Raw genomic sequence first — 20939 nt, 5'->3', positions numbered from 1 at the left:
GGGCTTTTGGGAGAAAGGCCCTGGCTCAGGTAGAATTGAGCACCACTCCAATAAACTCTATTCTCTGTACCAGGAGGAGTGTTGACTTCTGCTAGTTTATCAGCAGGACCAGTGCTCGAAAGGTTACTTGGACAAGGTAGATTCTGGCTTTCACCAGGGTCTTGGACCTTGATCAGCCAGTCATCATGGTATGGATATACTTGCACCCCTTGCCTTCACAGAAAAGCTGCCATTACTGCCATGCATTTAGGGGTTCCTGAGAGGCAAAACAGGAGGATGGTAAACTGGTTGTGGGTCTGGTTCATGACGAACCTGAGAAATCTTCTGTGGCCTTGGAAAATGGAGATGTGGAAATAGGCAACTTGCAAATTGATGGCAGCATAACAGTCCCCTGGATCCAGATAGGGAATGATGGAGGCCAGAGAGACCATGCAGAATGTCAGCTTTTTTAGATAACTGCTGAGGCAAAGCAAGTCTAGGATGAGTCGGAATCCCCCTTTGGAATTAGGAACAGCAAGAATAAAATCCTTTTCCTCTCAGATTCTGAGGTACCTCCTCCATGGCTCCTACCCAGAGGAGGTCTTGCACCTCCTGGGATAAAAGTTGCCCATGAGAAGGGTCCCTGAAGAGGGACAGAGATTGGAGGAAATAAACTGGAAGCATATAACCTTCCTCCACCATACTCAGCACCCAACAGTCTGTGGTGATAAGGGACCATGCCAAGCTGAGGTGGGAGAGATGGTCCAAAAACAACAGGGGAACAGGATCCGGTATAGGAACTGGTATAACGCCTTCGGGCACCTCATCAAAAGGTTTGGAGCCTCCTGAAAATCTGGGAGGGCCAGGTAGCGAGACTGAAGTGGACAGGGCATTTGTCTGTGCCTATAACCTCTGCTTCACTTTTTGAACAGGTCCTGACAGGATGGCGGAGGTGAAAAGCGGACCAGTTGTTGGGTCCTGAAGTGCTTCCTTGAAGGTGCCGGGGCATAGAGACCCAGAGACTTGAGGTTAGCTCTGGAGTCCTTCAGGCTTTGGAGCCTTGTGTCTGTTTTCTCCGAGGAGAGCGAAGCTCCCTTGAATGGAAGGTCCTGAAGAGACTGTTGAACCTTAAACTCTGATATGGAGTCCCCGACGTTGAAATTGTATCTCCCTAGCAATACCTGCTAGTTGGAGATGTAGAGCTGTAAACCACCAGTAGAATAAACCTTTCTACCAAAAATGTCCAGCTTTTTTAATTCTTTTGCCTTGGGGTGGCCCCTTGCAGCCCCTGCCTGTCTCTTTCATTGACCTTCAAGACCAGAAGGGACCGGGAGGTGGGTGGGAGTATAAGTACTTGTAGCCTTGGTGGGAACAAAGTACTTCTCTGCTCTCTTTGAACTGGGGGCCAGTGAGGACAGTGTGTGCCAGAGGGTTTTGACTGGCCCCATGATGACCTCATTGAGAGGTTGAACCACCTTCAACAGGGCCACCACAGCCAAGATGTCGAACAGGCTGCGTGAGGACTCTATAACTACCTCCACTTCCAGCCCTAAGTTCAAGGCCACTCTCTTCAATAGCTCCTTCTTGAAGTTGTCCTGGGGCCTCAAACACTGACATCAAACATCCTTAACACTGCCTTGTCTGGGGAGGAGGCTTACACTGGCAGGTGGCTCTCCTCTCCTTCTTCATCGACCAGAACCCACTGCTCCAGGGCCTGAGGATTGGTACCGGAGTCTGGGTCAGACGTTGCATGGTGTGACCGAGGAGTCCGCCTCTCCGACACCATCAAGCAGGAACAGCTTGAACGAGGGCCAGGCATTGGGGGGGAAAACCCCATGGGTTTCAAAAAAGCCATTGCATTTGCATGGGCCAATGCCCACTGCACCAGGAACTTGGAGGAACCCCCGTACCAGGATCCACTGCCATGTAGGGCTGACTGGTGGGGCACTGGTAACAGCACTGCTGAAAGCACCAGCAAGTCCCTGGCCGCAATGAACGCATCCCACCATCTCGGAGGCACCATGATGTTCCCCAGGTGCCAATGGCTGATCTGGCACTGGATTCAACACAGCCTGCAAACAGGGTGGACTTGACGTTGCAACCAGCAGGGCAGGGGCAGGGGAATGGCCAGACACAGACAGCACTCCACTGCGCTTCTTGTGCTTGTTTTTTCTTAGATCTAGGGAATGCCCCCTCTCAGACTGCTGCTTCTTATACTTCTTTCTCGGCAACAGTGTGGTGCCAAGAGTCCTGTGCAGCAGGAGGAGCACTCCTTACTGACGCTGAGGTACTTGACACCAAGTCCAACCAACTTGGCTCCAAAGTTGATCTGAGTTCCCCTTCCATCAGGAGAGACTTTAACCTGGCTTCCCAATCCTTCTTCGTAACCCAGCTTCAACTGGCAGCAGATCTGACAGTGATCTCATACATGAATCTCAACCAAGCACTTTAGACAGCTGGAGTGCAGGTTGCTCAAAGGCATGGGCTTGCCGCAGGAGGCACAGGGTTTGAAGCCCGGAGACTGGGGCATGTCCAGCTACGAGCGCGCCGGAAACTCTACTAATAGTTGTGAGAGTCCAACTAAGTCCTACCTGAGAAACAACTGGTTGAGAAAGAAAGAAATGGGATAGAGAAACAGCAAGAACCACTGAGAATCACCTGCTGAAGCAAGAGGAACAGTTCCAGCAATCATCAGCGGTGGTAAGAAGGAAGAAGAGGGTGTGGGGTCAGCCAGTCCCCTTATACTGTGCCATGACCTGACCCTTACCACAGAGGGAAATTTTCCTGGCAACTGTGCGCAGAAGACAGGTCTATAAAATCATGAATAGTGTGGAGAAAGTGAATAAGGAAGTGTTATTTACCCCCTAGGGGAAGCTAGGTCACCAGCTGTTGAGGGCTCTTCCTCTCCCTGGAGAGAGGAATGAGGATTGAAGGACACTGTAGGTAGATGTGCTGCACAGGGATTGCGACGATGGCTTGGTGGTGGTTACATAAATAAAAACCTCACAGAAGTGTTCACAATTAAGAGGCATCCAAGACTGTTTGGGAGTGAACCCAAGGCAAGGTAGGAAAGGAGCCTGCCCTGTTACAGACCCTAGGCCTTTTTCTCCACACTGCTAACATACCTGTTACTATCTAACTGTTGGTCTCTGTAACATAACAACTACCTTTTACACTCATCCATCATTGCTGACATAACTACATGACTGGTGCACAAGGATGCCCAAGGGCTGGGACACCAATCCCTGGGATGGCAGGATTCCCATCATATTTCACAGCCATGGCATGAGGCCGCCCCTGTGGCCACAGCCTGAGGCTGACTACAGACACCACTTTCCCTCAGGAAGTACTGTGGGCCCCAAATGCTTTCATTCCTTTGCAGTAGGGATTTCATTGCTCTCACCATTGACTGGGTCATGACGTACAGGTGCTGCTGCGACTGGTCAAAGAGCAGGTCTCCACTCACCATGCTGTTCAAGTGGATGATTAGAGAAGCATATGCATTAGCATCTCCCATTGCTCCTAAGTACACCTGTAAGAGACAGAGTCGTAGTCGGCAGGCAGGCAAAATGAAGATGGAAGTGGGTGGTCAGAAGGTTTGCGGGCAGCTGCTGTTTGTCTTATCTCCTTGTTACATCTTGTCATAAACTAGACTGTAATTACTCTGGAGCAGAGATGGTCTCTTTACTGAGTATCTGTACAGTGCCCAAAACAATGGGCTCTGACAGCCTGATTGGTGGACCTTTGTGCTACAGAAATGTAAATGTATAACAATAATGGGGAAAGGAAATATACAAATGGATGAGCAGGTAGGTATGTGGGCAGGCGAAGGGGAAAGTGAGCTTTTGCAAACAGGTTTGAGGGCTGATGGGCAGACATCTGAACAGGCAGAGAGGAGTGCAAAAACGAGCGGATGAGTCAATAAGTGAACAAGTGGTCTGGTGGACAGGAGAAAAGTGAATGAATGAAATTAGCAGGGCAATAATTGCCACCTCCTGAACATAGCTATTGACTGATGTAATGCTTAAACCACAAGATTTTTCAGGATAGTTTGTGTGTTCACAGGGTGTAGGATGCCCCATCCTGGCCACACCAGTCCCATGAAAACCCTGAGATTATAGCTGAGGTGGTCAGTCATGGGTATCTGGGAACCGTACACTTGCTGTGGAAGGAACTAGTTATCAAGCCACTGAGTGACCATCATGAGAGAACATACTGTAATCACATCCACCACTGCTACCTATTGGGAACACTAAGGTCTGGAGTCGGGGGTTGGTGGTGAGAGTTTCGGATCTTGGTCCTTGTGGCACTAGGAAGGGGGAGACAAGGCAGGGAAATGTTGGGGAAAATAGATGGAAGATACAGTGAGGAAAAGATCTTCCCCGTTAGCCGAGACTATTTTTCCATCATATGTCACACAAGTTTGCATTCAGGGGGTGCAGTTGGACCTACGCTGCTTTGGAGTTACCATATAACAGCAGTTGTGAGAATTACTCTTCTTTGCTATGTGGGCAGAGGTGAAAGTGGGCCGGTATGCCGTACGAGTAAGAGGTGGCTGCTGGTACGGGCCTGTACATAGGTGATGTTAAAGTGCTGCCGCACGTGGCAGCGCTTTAACATCGCTACCCCTTTTGCTCACCCCAGGGGCTGTTGGGGGAGGGGAGCGGGGCAAAAGGGGCAGCTGCCCTGGGTCCTGGAGATTTTAAAAGGCCTGGGGCTCCTGGCTGCCGCTTCCACTACTGTGGCAGCAGCCAGAGCCCCAGGCCCTTTAAATCGCCACTGGAGCCCCTGCCAGCACAGGCCGGGCAGCGCTGAAGGGCTGGCTGGGGGAGGCTGAGGCCCCGCCCCTTGCAGGAGCTCTGAGCCGGGCCCCCGTGCCAGTAAGACTTTTAAGTTACTTTCATCCATGTACGTGGGGCTATGAGGTTGGGACTATCTCTTTTAGCTATGAATCTCTATGCCTTGACAGTAGACAGTGCAACATGCTCTACCTGGAGGTATATCTACCTGGAGGTAATAGGGCTCAGCTTTTCCTAGCCGTGATAGCTGATTAATTCCTTCATCAAGTAGTTGCTGAACCGACGAGGGGGGATGCCATTTTAGATCTGATTTTGGTGAGTAACGAGGACCTTGTTGAGGAAATAGTTGTAGGGGACAACCTTGGCTCGAGTGATCATGAACTAATTCGTTTCAAAATAAATGGGAGGATAATCAAAATTGCATCTGAGACTAAGGTATACAATTTCAAAAGGGCTAACTTTACTAAATTAAGGCGACTAGTTAGGGAAGTGGATTGGACTAACATATTTAGGGATCTAAAGGCAGATGATGCCTGGGATTACTTCAGGTTGAAGTTGCAGGAGTTGTCAGAGGCATGTATCCCGAGAAAGGGAAAACGGTTCGTAGGTAGCAGTTTTAGACCGAGCTGGATGAGCAAGCGTCTTAGAGGAGTGATTAAGAAAAAACAGAAAGCGTACAAGGAGTGGAAAATGGGAGGGATCAGCAAAGAAACCTACCTTATTGAGGTCAGAGGGTGTAGGGAAGCAGTGAGAAAGGCAAAGAGCCAGGTGGAGATGGACCTAGCGAAGGGGATTAAAACCAATAGCAAAAGGTTTTTTAGCCATATAAATAGGAAGAAAACCAAGAAGGAAGAAGTGGGACCACTTAAAACTTTAAACGGAGTGGAGATTAGGGATAATCTTGGCATGGCACAATATCTGAAGGAATATTTTGCCTCGGTCTTTAATGAGGCTAATGAAGGGCTAAGGAATAGTGATAGAGGGACTGATGGGAATGAAGATATGGGGGTAGACATTACGGTATCTGAGGTGGAAGCCAAACTTGAACAGCTTAACGGAAGTAAATCGGGGGGCCCGGATAATCTTCATCCTAGAATATTAAGGGAATTGGCAAGTGAAACTGCAAGCCCGTTAGCGATGATTTTTAATAAATCTCTAAACTCGGGGGTTGTACCGTTTGACTGGAGATTAGCTAATATAGTTCCTATATTCAAGAAGGGGAAAAAAAGTGACCCGGGTAACTACAGGCCTGTTAGTTTAACATCTGTAGTATGCAAAGTCATGGAAAAAATTTTAAAGGAGAGAGTGGTTACGGACCTTGAGGCCGATGGCAACTGGGACAAATTACAGCATGGTTTTACGAAAGGTAGATTGTGCCAAACCAACCTGATCTCCTCCTTTGAGAAAGTAACAGATTTTTTAGACAAGGGAAATGCGGTGGATCTAATATATCTTGATTTCAGTAAGGCGTTTGATACGGTACCGCATGAGGAATTACTGGTTAAATTGGAAAAGATGGGGATCGAAATGAAAATCCAGAGGTGGATAAGGAGCTGGTTAAAGGGGAGACTGCAGAGGGTCGTATTGAAGGGTGATCTGTTGGGTTGGAGGGGGGTTACCAGTGGAGTTCCTCAAGGTTCGGTTTTGGGTCCGATTTTATTCAATCTATTTATCGCTGACCTCGAACCAAAAGTAGGAGTGGGCTGATAAAGTTTGCGGATGACACAAAGTTGGGAGGTATTGCCAATTCGGAAAAGGATCGGGATATCCTCCAGGGAGATTTGGATGACCTTGTAAACTGGAGTATTAGTAACAGGATGAAATACAATAGTGAAAAGTGTAAGGTTATGCATTTAGGGATGACTAACAAGAATTTTAGTTATAAGCTGGGGACGCACCAGTTGGAAGTAACGGAGGAGGAGAAGGACCTAGGAGTCCTGGTTGATCGTAGGATGACTATGAGTAGGCAATGTGATGTGGCCGCTAAAAAAGCTAATGCGGTCTTGGGATGCATTAGGCGAGGTATTTCTAGTAGAGATAAGGAGGTGCTAGTCCCGTTATATAAGGCGTTGGTGAGACCTCATTTGGAGTATTGTGTGCAGTTTTGGTCTCCCATGTTTAAGAAGGATGAATTCAAACTGGAACGGGTACAAAGAAGGGCCACTAGAATGATCCGAGGAATGGAAAGCCTGTCGTATGAAAGGAGACTGGAGGAGCCCGGTTTGTTTTCCTTAACCAAAAGAAGGATAAGAGGAGATATGATTGCACTCTTTAAATATATCCGAGGGATAAATACGAGGGAAGGAGAGGAATTATTTCAGCTCAGTGCTAATGTGGACACGAGGACAAACGGATATAAATTGTCAGTCAGGAAATTTAGGCTTGAAATTAGACGAAGGTTTCTAACCATCAGAGGAGTGCAATTCTGGAACAGTCTACCGAGGGAAACAGTGGGGGCAAAGGACCTCCATGACTTTAAGATTAAGCTAGATAAGTTTATGGAGGGGATGGTATGATAGGATAACGGGTTTAGTCAATAGGTCAATAACATGCCACAATGGTAATTAGTACAAAGGGTCAATGATAGGATATTGTTAGCCTTTTTCCAGAGGGTCTGGCTGGAGAGTCTTGCCCGCATGCTCGGGGTTCAGCTGATCGCCATATTTGGGGTCGGGAAGGAATTTTCCTCCAGGGTAGATTGGCAGTGGCCCTGGAGGTTTTTCGCCTTCCTCCGAAGCATGGGGCAGGGGACGCTTGCTGGTGGATTATCTGCTACTAGAAGTCTTTAAATCATGATTTGGAGCATTCAACAGCAGAGTCAAGGGAGAGAATTATTTCAGGAGTGGGTGGATCGGCTTATGTGGCCTGCATCTTGCAGGAGGTCAGACTAGATGATCATAATGGTCCCTTCTGATCTTGAATTCTATGATTCTATGATCTTAAATCAACCCAGAAACTGAAAAGTGTGGAAACTGTGATAACCTAATTGGTACGTGGTGTGCCTCTTGCTAGCAGCATATGGAGCCTTTGTTCTAAGGCCTGTACTGGCTGCCTACAGGTTTCTAGGGGAAATTTATAGAAGCTAAGTTTGGTCTATAGAGACCTAAATGTCTTAAGTTATATTATATTGAGAAAGGATGACCATGTGGTTAAGGTTCTGGACTGGAACTCAGGACACCTGGGTTCTGTTCAAAGCTCTGTCACAGGCTCTGTGTGACCTCAGGCAAATCACTCTGTGCCTCAGCTCTCCATATGTAATGGGGAATATTCTTTATTTCAGGGGCTCTGTGAGGAACAATTCGTGTTTCGGAGGCTCTAACGACATGGTCAGAAGGACTATATAAGCACCTAGACAGAGACATACTGCTGTAACTGGCCAGTAAAGGCACCGGAATGGTTGTCCTGTTGGTATAAGAGAGAGGGAACTGCCAGCAGGGTATTCTCCGTAAGGGGCCTCCATGTGGAATTTATTCTCATGGCTGATCTCAGATTGCACTAACCTGTCAGCAACCAAGGCCTCACCTATGTATTCAAGGACGGTTGTGATACAAGACACAAAAGGGATAAAGGATGGCTGAGTAGTTAGTATGCTAGCCTGGAACTTAGGAAACCCAGAGTCAATTCCCTGCTCTTGCACAAACTCCTATATGACTGTGTGTAAGTCACTTGGGCCCAGATTCCCAAAGGTATTCAGGTTCTTTCCATTGTTAGGAAGGGGGTCATTTGTGGGTCTTGGCCTTAGTCACTCCATGTCTCAGCTTCCCAACTGTAATATGGGATAATAGCATTACACTATCTCACTGGAGTATTGCGAGGATAAACACATTAGAGATCTCAGGTGCTCAGATACTATGGTAATGGATGCCATATACCTAAGAAAGATCACTGGCATTTGCAGGTGGGTTGGGGTGGTGGGTTATTTTGTGGATTGGGGAAAATGAAGGTTTTTTTTTTTTTTTAAAAAAGAGTAATTATTTTTAGATTCAGGCCCAGGATAGAGGGCTTTTTCTGTGTGTTACAAATTTATGTATTTATATGGCAGACTCAAACACTCAGTGGCAGTCATAGAGATGGACACTCAAAGAAGAGGTTTAAAGCAAGAGTAGAGTACAACTCTTAAAAGCCTTGCAGAGTAGCACCAGTACTGGCTCAGAGAAAATTATAACCAAAAAATGTGTTTTGTATAAGCAGTTCTGCTTATTCTTAGGGATCCATGTCAGTCATGGAGGTCAAGGAAGTTACGTATTCCGTGACATTCCATAACCTCCAGGTTTTCTGCAGTGGCCAGTGTGGCTAACCCTGGGGTCGGCCAAGCAGCTGGCCCCAGGGCCAGCTGCTCAGGCGGCCCTGGGGACAGCCACACTGGCCACTGCTGGAGTGGCTCTGTGGCCAGCTGCACTGGTTGCTGCTCAGGCAGCCCCGGGCAGCAGCTGCTTCAGCTGGCCCCAAGGACTGCCTGAGTAGCGGCCCCAGGGGTGGCCAGAGCAGCCACTGCTCAGCGGCCCCCCGCAGCTGGTGCCACTAGCCCCAGGGCCCCCATCTCCGAGAGGTGCCCCCCTCGGCCTCCGCCCCCTCGAGCAGCAGCCCCCCAGCTAAGATTTAGTCAGGGGTATTTATAGTACAAGTCACAAACAGGTCACAGGCCATGAATTGTTTTTTATTGCCTGTGACCTGTCCATGACTTCTACTAAAAATACCCAGGACTAAATTGTAGCCTTACTTATTCTTAATTGAGAGCATGCTGAGTTTGAGCACAAGCCATCAGATGGCACTGCTATCCAGCAGAGACTTACTTCTCTGGAATGGTGAATGGGCAAGACAGAAGTTGTTTCAGCCCTTAGTAGTAATAGATTGTGGCATGTGAGTGACAAACATCACAGGGAGGCAGGACAATTCAGTGTCTTCTTATAGGTTTGTCGCGATAATTGATCTGAGTGACTAAACAGTTCTACTTTGGGAATTATGATTCTCTGCAGTCTTTCCCAAGCTCCAGTGAAGTAGATCAGCATTATTGTCCCCAATTTGCAGAGGAGGAAATTGAGGAACAGAGACGTGACATGTCACCTATGGAGTCAGTGGAAAATTTGGGAACCAAAGCCAGATCCCAACTCCAAGATGTGTACCACAAGCACATGCTTCCTCCCAGAGATAAAGAAACAATGGGCACAAAATAGGACAGTGTTCCAGTCCTGCCGAAGTGCTCTGGAATACCATTCCCGCACTCTTTTGGGGAATGGGAACAGCGTTCTGCTACTTCTGCTCATTCTAACCACTTCCGAGCCTCTGTGCAGGGGTTGAATGGGGCCCCAATTCCAGTGCTGGTGGAGGGCTCCAGTCCTGGGCCAGGGGGTTCCCTCCCCTCCCTGGATGCAAAGAGTCCTCCAAGCCAGCAGGTGCTGGGCCCCGGTAGGGGGCACTCAAGAGATGGGTCAGCACAGAGAGAGCCTGGGATGCTGTAGCTGTGTAGTAGTAGGATTTTATGTTTGTATTTTGTATAATTTAGAATGAAGGATAAAGAATAATAATGTAGCATGCATTAAATGTATTGATGTATGATTTGACCATATCCTACCAGCCACCCTTTCTGAAAGCAGAAAGGAATGGCCTAGTGTGCCATAGGTAAAGATGCATCAGCCAGAATCTTGTGTCTGAAGCTGATTTCAAGGCAGTGACAGACCTTTAGGGTCACCATTTTGTTGTAGGTTTAGCATTCTGAAATAAGTAAAAGAATGCAATGATTGTTTTCTCCTGCATTGCAATGTGATGTTCCTGTTCAAATGCTTTGTGTAAATCAATCTGGTTTTGTGTGTGAATGAGGAACGCGTGTGTTAGAAGATAAGTGTGAAGGCCATCACCGGACCAGATGTTCTAGGGAGGAATCAGGGACGGATGGAAAGACGCCGGGAGGTTGCAACATGCCCCTATTGAGATGTCAGAGGAGAGCAGATTGAGAACTCTAAAAGATGAGACAGGCACCTATCAATGGGGACAAGATAGCTGTGATCAAAACCAGCATGGGGTAACTCCCTGAGAGACTGATGAAAGAACAAAATAAAGGATGAGAAGAACAATTTAAGAAAACAAGCACTCGTCAAACAGCAATTGATTACAGCATGATGGTGCAAAGCTCATTGATCCCAATGAAGGAAGATCACTATATAAACAAGGTGCTTTGCCATGAAACTTTGGGTTCATCCTGCCACGACTTCCCCAGAGCATCGTGTCGCAACCGACAGAACCCGGCTCCTCTCTACCCGTGATCAACCTAGCTGGACACTAGGTTGATCTGGACTCTGGATTGGTAACTATAACATCAACTGGAGGGACGTGTGTGTGTACGTGTGTGTGTGTGTGTGTACGTGTGTGTGATTGAATGCATATGCTAATTGTTGTATCTCCAATAAGTGCAGCGTATTGCCTTTTCCCCTGAAAAAGATCCTATGTGCTTCTTATAAGCATAACAACTGACCAGGCAAGTGAGCTTAGGGGCCAGATCCACCAGGAGCCCAGGGCGGAACTGGAGTTGGGCGATGTTGGGAGCTAGGTAGAAAAGCCATCCAGAAAGCAGAGCCCCCAGCTAGGCAAACATAGGGAGAAGGCAGGGGTGGGATGGGCTATGCAGGGAGTCACCCCCTGCTCCTCTGGGCCTCCTCCCCCTATCATCCTCCCACCTCCCCCCAACTACCTCTAGCCCCCTTTGCTCCTGTGCACCCTCCTAGGACATTGCACTGCCTCCTCCTGCCCCAATATGTACCTCAGCTCCACCCCTATTCAAGTGAGCTTCCACGACCTCTGGGGTTCTGACACTTCTGTTTTTAGGACTCCGGCACACAATAGGAGCACCTCAGTTGTCACCACTCCACGCCTGACCCTCACCAGTAAGAGAAAGTTACTCACCTTGCAGTAACTAAGGTTCTTCGAGATGTGTGTCCCTGTGGGTGCTCCACTCTAGGTGACGATGCGTCCCGGCGCTGTCGATCGGAGATTTTCGGTAGCAGTGCCTGGTTGGGGCGCACGCACCCAGGTGGTATCTCCCATCCAGTTGGAATCTTCCAGGGTGCGTGCGCCCCACACCCTCCTCAGTTCCTTCTCTACCGTGGAGAGTATCTCAGCACTCCAAAGTAGAGGGGAGGAGGGCGGGGAGTGGAGCACCCACAGGGGGACACATCTCGAAGAACCTCAGTTACTGCAAGGTGAGTAACTTTCTCTTCTTCTTCGAGTGCTGTCCCTGTGGGTGCTCCACTCTAGGTGAATGTATAGCAGTACCCACTACGGTTGGCGGGACTTTGGAGATACGGGAGGAAGTGCTGAAGATAGTACTGTATGACCTACTATTGTGTCTGCCGTGGTGTCTTGCGTTAAAGCATAGTGTTTTGCAAACGTGTGTTCAGATGACCATGTAGCTGCTTTGCAGATATCGGGAATGGGAACATTGTGTAGGAAGGCAATGGATGCCAACATGGCTCTAGTGGAATGAGTTCTTATGCCTTCGGGCAGTTGAAGATTCTTCGCACGGTAACAGGATCTGATGCAGTCAGAGATCCACTTGGATAGACTTTGTTTAGATATAGCCGTGCCTTTTGATCTTTCGGCAATTGAAACAAAGAGTCGTGGAGACTTGCGAAATGGTTTAGTCCTGTCTAAATAAAAGGCAATTGCTTGCCTGACGTCGAGAGTATGCAGGGTTGCGTCCTGTGGCGTTTTGTGAGGTTTGGGGTAGAAAGTTGGTAAATATATAAGTTGGTTGAGGTGGAAGGTCGATACCACCTTAGGAAGAAATTGAGGATGTGGTCTCAAAGTGACTTTATCTTTGGAGAAGATTGTGTATGGAGGGTGGGCCATCAAGGCACTTATTTCTCCAACTCTCCTTGCTGACGTTATGGCAACTAGGAAAGCCACCTTCATGGACATATGGAGATCAGAGGAGGTAGCCAAGGGCTCAAATGGAGGTTTCATGAGAGCATGCAGAACGAGGTTAAGATTCCATGTAGCCACTGTTGTGTGAATTTCAGGGTAGAGATTTTGCAGGCCAGAGAGAAAGTGTTTAATGGTGGGGTGTGTAAAGAGTGAGTACCCATCCAATAGTTCGTGGAAGGTGGTAAGCATTGCCAGGTGCACTTTGATGGAGCTAAGCGAAAGTCCGTCCCGTTTCAGTTCGAGGAGGTAATCTAGAATGTTAGGAAGGGTCACATTGTTGGGTGCTAAATGTTTATGTGAGCACCAAAGAGCGAAGCGCTTCCACTTCTGAAGGTAGGTTTTGCGGGTGGAGTCTCTCCTACTGAGCAGGAGGACATGTAAGACTTGTTCGGAACAGGCTAGTTCATGGGTTTGGAACCATGAAGGAACCAGGCCGTGAGGTGGAGCTTCTGGACTTGGGGATGAAGGACCCGCCCGTTGTCCTGGTAAAGGAGGTCTGGCCTGTTGGGGAGAGCCCATGGGTGATGGGAGGACATGCGGAGAAGGTAAGAGTACCACGTCTGTCTTGGCCAAGCCGGGGCAATAAGGATGACCTGGGCCTTGTCGTCCGCGATCTTCCGAATAACCCTGTGTAGTAGAGGGATAGGCGGGCGGGAAGGCGTACAGGAGGTAACTGTTCCATGAAATGAGGAATGCATCCCCTGGGGATGCAGTCCCGAGTCCTGCCCTGGAGCAAAACAGGGGGCATTTTCGATTTCGGGTCGTGGCAAAGAGATCTATTGATGGAGTGCCCCAGTGGGAGAAAAGGTGTTGGAGTACTGTGGGGTGCAGTTCCCACTCGTGTTCTGTGGAGAAGTGCCTGCTGAGTGCATCGGCAGTAGTGTTGTGGCAGCCTGGTAGATAGGAGGCGATGATCTGTATTCGATGTTGTATGCACCGATTCCAGAGTCGAATGGCTTCCATGCAGAGGGAATGTGATCTGGCACCCCCCTGTCTGTTTATGTAATACATACATGCTATGTTGTCTGTTAAAACTCGCAGGTATTTGTCCTTTATAAGGGGAAGAAAGTGAAGGCATGCTCTCCTCACTGCTCTGAGCTCTAGGAGATTTATATGTAGATGCGTCTCTGATGGAGACCATCTGCCTTGTGCCCTGTGTTCCCCTAGATGCGCTCCCCAACCTATCAGGGAAGCATCTGTGGTGAGCATGAGCGTTGGGGATCGTTGCTCGAAGGGAACCCCTGCACAGAGGTTTTCTGGACTTGTCCACCATTGTAGGGAAGTTATAACATTGGGAGGAGGAGTTAACAGCATCCCTAATTGATGTCTGCTCGGTTTGAAACTGGAGTTGAGCCAGCCCTGGAGGCATCTCATATGTAGCCTGGCGTGTTGAACCACGAAGGTGGTAGCTGCCATGTGGCCAAGGAGCTGTAGGCAGATTCTTGCTTGCGTCCTGGGACGAGTAGAGAGCGTGCGTATGAGTTGTGTGATAGCCAGGAATCTGTTGTATGGGAGCGAGGCCTTGCTCTGGGTTGAGTCGAGATGAGCTCCAATGAACTCTATCTGTTGCGTGGCTACTAGGGTGGATTTTTGGGTGTTTATTTGGAGGCCTAGGCTGTGAAAGAGGGAGATGGCGAGATGCGTGGCTTGAAGTGTGTCGCCATAGGAGTCGCCCTTGATGAGGCAATCGTCCAGACAGGGGAAAAATGTGACTCCATGTTTGCGGAGGTGAGCCACTACGACAGCTAGGGTCTTGGAGAAAACTCTTGGAGCCGTGGAGAGTCCGAAAGGAAGAACTCTGTATTGGAAATGATCCTGACCGATTGTGAATCGTAGGAAGCGTCTGTGAGCTGGATGAATCGATATGTGGAAGTAAGCGTCTTGTAGGTCGAGGGCTGTGAACCAGTCCCCTTGATCCAATGCGGGTATTATTGTGCCCAGAGTGACCATCTTGAATCTTTGTGTCCTCACAAATTTGTTCAGTCGGCGTAGATCTAATATAGGCCTCCATCCTCCGGTCTTTTTCTGCGTTAGAAAGTAATGGGAGTAGAAACCTGTCCCCTGGTGTTGCGGAGGTACAGGTTCCACTGCGCCTAGTTGCAGAAGGTGAGCCACTTCTGTGCGAAGTAATTGCTCGTGGGAGGGGTCCCTGAAGAGGGACGGGGAAGGGGAAAGGGTAGGGGGGTAGAATATAAAAGGGATGGAGTAGCCGGTCTGAACTATTTCGAGGACCCAGCGGTCCTGTGTGATCCGCTGCCAGGCACGTTGGAAATACTGGAGGCGGTGGCCAAATGGGCAAGTAAGTGGTGGAATCAAAGGGTGGTTGTGCAGACCCTCGACCAAAGCTTCAAAACTGTTGTTTATTGCCCTGTGGACGGAAGGTGGTGGCTTGATTTTGATTTTGTCTGCGCTTGGGTGGTCTAGTACAATTCCTAGTTGTGTCGTATGGTCTGGATTGAGGGCGATAGTACTGATGTGTGCGTGGTCTTTGGTAGGGTTGGTATCGCTGTCTCCTGGGGAGAGATGGTTGAATGCCCAGGGTGCGCAGTGTCGCTCTGGAATCCTTCATGGTATGGAGGAGTTCATCAGTTTTTTGGGAGAAGAGTTTGTCCTTGTCAAAGGGGAGATCCTCCACTTTAGTCTGGAGTTCTTTAGGAATCCCGGACGCAGAAAGCCATGAGGTTCTGCGCATGACCACAGCAGTTGCGGTAGTACGGGCTGCTGTGTCCGCCGTGTCTAAAGACGCCTGTAGGGCCGTTCTGGAGATCAGTTGCCCCTCAGACAGGATTGATTTGAAGTCTGCTCTTCTGTCCTCTGGTATGTAGGAGGCAAATTCGAAAAGCTTATTGTAGTTGTCGAAATCATAACTAGCGAGGAGGGCAGAATAGTTAGCAATCCTGAACTGTAGTGTAGATGATGTGTAAACCTTGCATCCGAGGACATCAAGACGTTTAAGGTCTTTGTCTTGAGGGGTGGGTCGATATTGTGACTGTTTGGTCCTCTGTGCAACTGCATCGATGACAAGGGAGTTCGGTAGTGGATGAGAAAATAAGAAGTCCGCGTCCTTTGCAGGAACGTAGTATTTATGTTCAGCCTTCTTGCAGGTTGGTACCAAAGAAGCTGGGGTTTGCCAGAGAGTGTCAGCTGGCTCCATGAGTGCTTCATTTATAGGGAGCGCGATTTTAGATGGCGCAGACGGTTGAAGGATCTTAAGGAGTTTGTGTTGCTTCTCCTGAACCTCTTCTAAGGGAATATCCTGGCTGAGTGCAACCCTCTTAAAGAGTTCTTGGAACTGTTTGCAGTCATCCACGGTTTGTGGAGGTGAAGGGAGGATGGCTTCCTCTGAGGCTGGTGGAGAGTTAGGGTTAGGGGAGTCAGGATATGGTGCGTAGCTCCCCGGCTCAGGAGGGGGCTCAGGCACCCTGGAAGTGGATGGAGCAGGAGACTGAGGTACCGAAGGAAGATGATTGGTAGGAGGATTCTGCCAGGGGTACCACTGCGGCCAAGGCCTGGGGTAGGAGAACTCAGGTATCATCCACGGGGGGGCAACATAGGGAAACTGAGGCTGCTGAACTTGAGGCGTGACCTGAGGTGGTATGGGTGCCTGTGGAGGAGAAGCAGGAGGGGAGAACTCCGCTTGCTGTTGTAGTTCAAGGTCCCCGTCGGTGAAAGCCAGTTCAGGTGGAGAAAGTGGCAAGTCAAGGAAGGAGTCATCCACATCCAGGAGCGGAGAGTGAGGCTCAGGTGGCACTAAAAGGTAACTTTGAGTGAGCAGCTGTTTTTCCTGCTCTTTAAGCTGAACTAAGTCTGCTCCCTGCTCTAGCTCTTTGCTAGGAGAGAGTGACAGAGAGTTTCCTGTAGAGTTGTGCTTTGACGTGCCCTGCAGGGGGTCCGCTGCTGGTGCACGGGTCACAGAGTGGCTGGGTGCCGACGGTCTTCGCGGTGCCGAGGCTGATCGCGCTGTCGGCACCGCTGCTATTTTTGTTGCTGAGGCAGAGCGCGCTGGCGGGATCGCGGCTGCTTTCAGCGCTGAAATTGACCAGGCTGAAAGCAGCGCGGCTGTTCCTGGTGCCGGTGCTGACTACGCTGTCGGCACCGCGGCTGTTGCTGGTGCCGAGGTATGTGGTGCCGGTGCCGTAGCGTTCCTTGCTGCTGAGGAGGAACGAGGAGTCCGCGCCGCGGCCGTTTGCGGCGCTGAGGGAACTGGACGAGTAAGTAGCTTCCCAGCGCGGGAAGTCTGGTCCCTGCCTGTCAGCTCTGTCAAAGCAGCAGCTGAGGCATGTGAAGAGGCTGAAGCAGCAGTACTTCGCGCTGTCAGCAGAGGGGGTAGGGATCTCACAGGAGACCCCTTACCCTTGTTAGAGTCTCGCTTGTGAGACTTTTGTGCTTCGTGCCTCCGCTCCAGGGAGGGTGAAGCGACGCTCCCCACCGGATCTGATCTGGCTGGGGAGCGTGTGGGAGCGGGTTCCACTTTTCCCATCTCCGACAGTGGCTGCAGGGATTTCTCCATCATAATGATCTTGAGGCGCAGATCCCTGTCACGACGAGCTCTTGTTTTGAGGCTCGCACAGTGTTGGCACTTCGTGGGGATGTGGGTGTCCCCGAGGCACTTTACACACTGGGAGTGACCATCTGACCGTGGCATGGAGTCCTGACAGGAGATGCATTTCTTGAAGCCTGAAGCTCCTGGCATTATGAGTTTGAGATAGGCGAGGAAAGTGTCTCAAGAGGAGACAAGCCTGAGGGTTTTTTTTTACTAAGTAACTATGTAACTATACTAAAGGAAGGGAAACAACTGGGAATTAATTAATAACTATTTCTATGTTTTCCATAGAAATCAGGGAAGAGAAGGTAGCACTGCCCCGAGTCCCGTCTTCAGCCGAGGACAGTTGAGAAGGAACTGAGGAGGGTGTGGGGCGCACGCACCCTGGAAGAGTCCAACTGGACGGGAGATACCACCTGGGTGCGTGCACCCCAACCAGGCACTGCTACCGAAAATCTCCGATCGACAGCACCGGGACGCACCGTCACCTACAGTGGAGCACCCACAGGGACAGCACTCGAAGAAGAATGCCTTTTCTTCGTGCTGCCTGTCCAAGCCAACTCCTACCTTGTGCAGTTGGCCTCTGCTGTCCCCCAGAAAAGCAATGGTGTGGCCATCTTCCACATTCACGGCCACAGCAGTCAGACGGGCTTCCGGCTTCTCCAGGATGGGGGCTGTTTCAAGAGGCACCCGACTGGCCATAGGACTGGGGGTGTGGTCCGAGCCGCAGGGGTACGCGTCCAAAGTGTCCTTTGTGGGGAAGGAAAGAAGAAAGGAGAGACCATTCCAAAAAGGAAACCAGGATCTTTAACATCTATTACTCCTTTGCCCTCCCTATCCCCTTCCACCCAGGCATCTCAGTGTGCATTCCAAATGTAAATTAATTGAGCCTTAAATCCCCTTGGAGGCAGATCAGTACTATCCCCACTTTACAAAGGAAGGTGAGGCACAGAGAGGTTAAGGGATAAACCCAAGACCTGACTGTCAATCAGTGACAGTTTGAGGCCAAGTGCAGACATCACTCCCCCTCAACAGATACTGGATCGTCCCAAGCACTTTATTCCTTTGCAGAAGAATCTAGGTCTCCTAGTACTCAGACCTGTGGCTTAGGTAAATACTTGAGAGACACACCTAGGTGCTGGAAATTCAGGACAGAGAAGTTTTTACTGAGACAATTCTGAAACACCACCCCAGTGTGTTTCTAGGAGATGCTGTGCTATCATCTTGCAGGTGAGTTTAGATTAAACTGATTTTCTTAAAGACTTTTTTCATACATACTTCCCCCTCTTGGAATCATTGCAAGGCAGAGTGAAGACTGTCTGAATGCCCTAATTGTACATTACTTTTTAAGTCTACACTAGGGGACTATACTGGCAAAACTATGGCACTGTAGCTATATTGGCACAATGCAGACTACACCAAATGGAAGGGACTTTTCCATTGGTGTAGGAACTCCACCTCCCCAAGTGATGGTAACTAGGGGTATGTCTACACTACAGGATTATTCCGATTTTACAGAAACCGTTTTTTTAAAACAGATTGTATAAAGTTGAGTGCACGCTGCCACACTAAGCACATTAATTCGGCTAGTGTCGATTTCCGGAACATTGCACTGTGGGTAGCTATCCCATAGCTATCCCATAGTTCCCGCAGTCTCCCCCGCCCCTTGGAATTCTGGGTTGAGATCCCAGTGCCTGATGGGGCAAAAAACATTGTCGCGGGTGGTTCTGGGTACAGCCTCACCCCTCCCTCCGTGCAAGTAGGAGACAACCATTTCGCGCCTTTTTTCCTGGGTGAACTGTGCAGATGCCATAGCACGGCAACCATGGAGCCTGCTCAGCTCAAGACAGCAATCATGGACGTTGTAAACACCTCGCGCATTCTCATGCAGTCTATGCTGAACCAGGATTTGCAAAACCAGGCGAGGAGGCGGCGGCTACGGCAGCGCGGCGACGAGAGTAATGAGGACATAGACAAAGAATTCTCTCAAACCGCGGGCCACTGCGCTTTGGAGATCATGCTGGTAATGGGGCAGGTTCTAGTCATGGAACGCCGATTTTGGGCCCGGGAAACAAGCACAGACTGGTGGGACCACATAGTGTTGCAGGTGTGGGACGATTCCCAGTGGCTGCGAAACTTTCGCATGTGTAAGGGCACTTTCATGGAACTTTGTGACTTGTTTTCCCCTGCCCTGAAACGCCAAAATACCAAGATGAGAGCAGCCCTCACAGTTGAGAAGCAAGTGGCGATAGCCTTCTGGAAGCTTGCAACGCCAGACAGCTACCGGTCAGTCGGGAATCAATTTGGAGTGGGCAAATCTACTGTGGGGGCTGCTGTGATGCAAGTAGCCAAAGCAATCATTAAGCTGCTGCTACGAAAGGTAGTGACTCTGGGAAATGTGCAGGTCATAGTGGATGGCTTTGCTGCAATGGGATTCCCTAACTGTGGTGGGGCGACAGATGGAATCCATATCCCTATCTTGGCACTGGAGCACCAGGGCACCCAGTACATAAACCGCAAGGGATACTTTTCAATGGTGCTGCAAGCACTGGTGGATCACAAGGGATGTTTCACCAACATCCACGTGGGATGGCCGGGAAGGGTTCATGACGCTCGCGTCTTCAGGAACACTCTCTTCCTCTTATTCACTCCCAGTGGAGCATAAGGCGTCAACCATTCTCCTCCATTCATTTCGTTCTTGAGCGAGGCAGCAAATTTCATCCCACTTCATTCCCATGCCTTTCATTTCCTCTTCAATGGTCCTTCGCCACGTCCCCAATGGTCTACCTCTCCTCCTTCTTCCTTGTGGTGTCCATCGTAGGGCAATATGAGGGTGTCTATTAGCACCCATTCTCAACACATGCCCCAACCATCTCCATCTTCGTTGTTTGGCTTCATCCACTATGTTGTTAATGCCCGTTAATCGGCTCACTTCAACATTGGTGATACGCTGCGGCCAGTGTATGTTAAGAATTCGCCTAAGACACCTTCCTTCAAAACCCCGAAGCCGACTTTCTATCTTCTTGTTGGTCCTCCATGTTTCCGCCGCATAAAGCAACACAGAGCGGACGTTCGACCTGTAGATCTCTACCTTGGTTTTCATTTGCAAGATGGCCGACCTCCAAATGTTCTGAAGTCTATAGAATGCAGTTGCTGCAAGACCGATTCTGGTAGATATCTCCTTCTGAATATTACTATCAGCCGATATGTAACTACCAAGATATTTAAAATCGTTCACCTCCTCCAATTCTACGTCACATACTACTGTCTTCATCGAGCTGGCTGTTTTTACTTTCATTGTTTTGCTCTTACCGGCGTGGATATTAAGTCCCACGCACCTTGCTGCTCTACCTACTCTATCAGTCTTCTCTTGGAGGTCCATCTGAGAGCTTGAAATCAGGGCGATGTCATCCGCAAAGTCACAATCTTCAATATGACCAGAGGGTCCCCATGTGATCCCTCTTGGCCTATCTTCGGTGGCTTTCCGCATCACCCAGTCTATAACCACAAGAAATAGGATGGGCGAAATAACACTACTCTGTTTAAATGGCTGCAGCAAGGGAATTACTTCCCAGACCAGAAAATAACAGTTGGGGATGTTGAAATGCCAGTCGTTATCCTGGGGTACCCAGCCTACCCCTTGATGCCATGGCTCATGAAGCCATACACAGGCAGCCTGGACAGTAGTCAGGAGTTGTTCA

The 20939-nt window shown here is 49.4% G+C and overlaps 1 protein-coding gene across 7 annotated transcripts in view; it reads right to left on the bottom strand.

Annotated features, from left to right (window-relative positions):
* Positions 1–20939, bottom strand: part of PLXNB1 (plexin B1) — a 211147-nt gene that overhangs the window by 94769 nt on the left and 95439 nt on the right. For 5 of the 7 annotated variants that reach the window (XM_045023174.1, XM_045023180.1, XM_045023176.1 and 2 more), the window contains 2 exons: positions 17806–17988; positions 3383–3511 (listed from right to left, as the gene is read on the bottom strand). In XM_045023174.1, the coding sequence (XP_044879109.1) occupies positions 3383–3511; positions 17806–17988 (312 nt within the window). The remainder of the gene's footprint in view (positions 1–3382; positions 3512–17805; positions 17989–20939) is intronic. The other 2 variants (XM_045023178.1, XM_045023181.1) reach the window with 2 other exon arrangements.

This window comes from Mauremys mutica, chromosome 7 (genome assembly GCF_020497125.1).
Source record: "Mauremys mutica isolate MM-2020 ecotype Southern chromosome 7, ASM2049712v1, whole genome shotgun sequence".
Lineage (NCBI taxonomy): Eukaryota > Metazoa > Chordata > Testudines > Geoemydidae > Mauremys > Mauremys mutica.
Note: the sequence above shows the minus strand (reverse complement) of the source record. Positions and strands in the feature narration are given on the sequence as shown.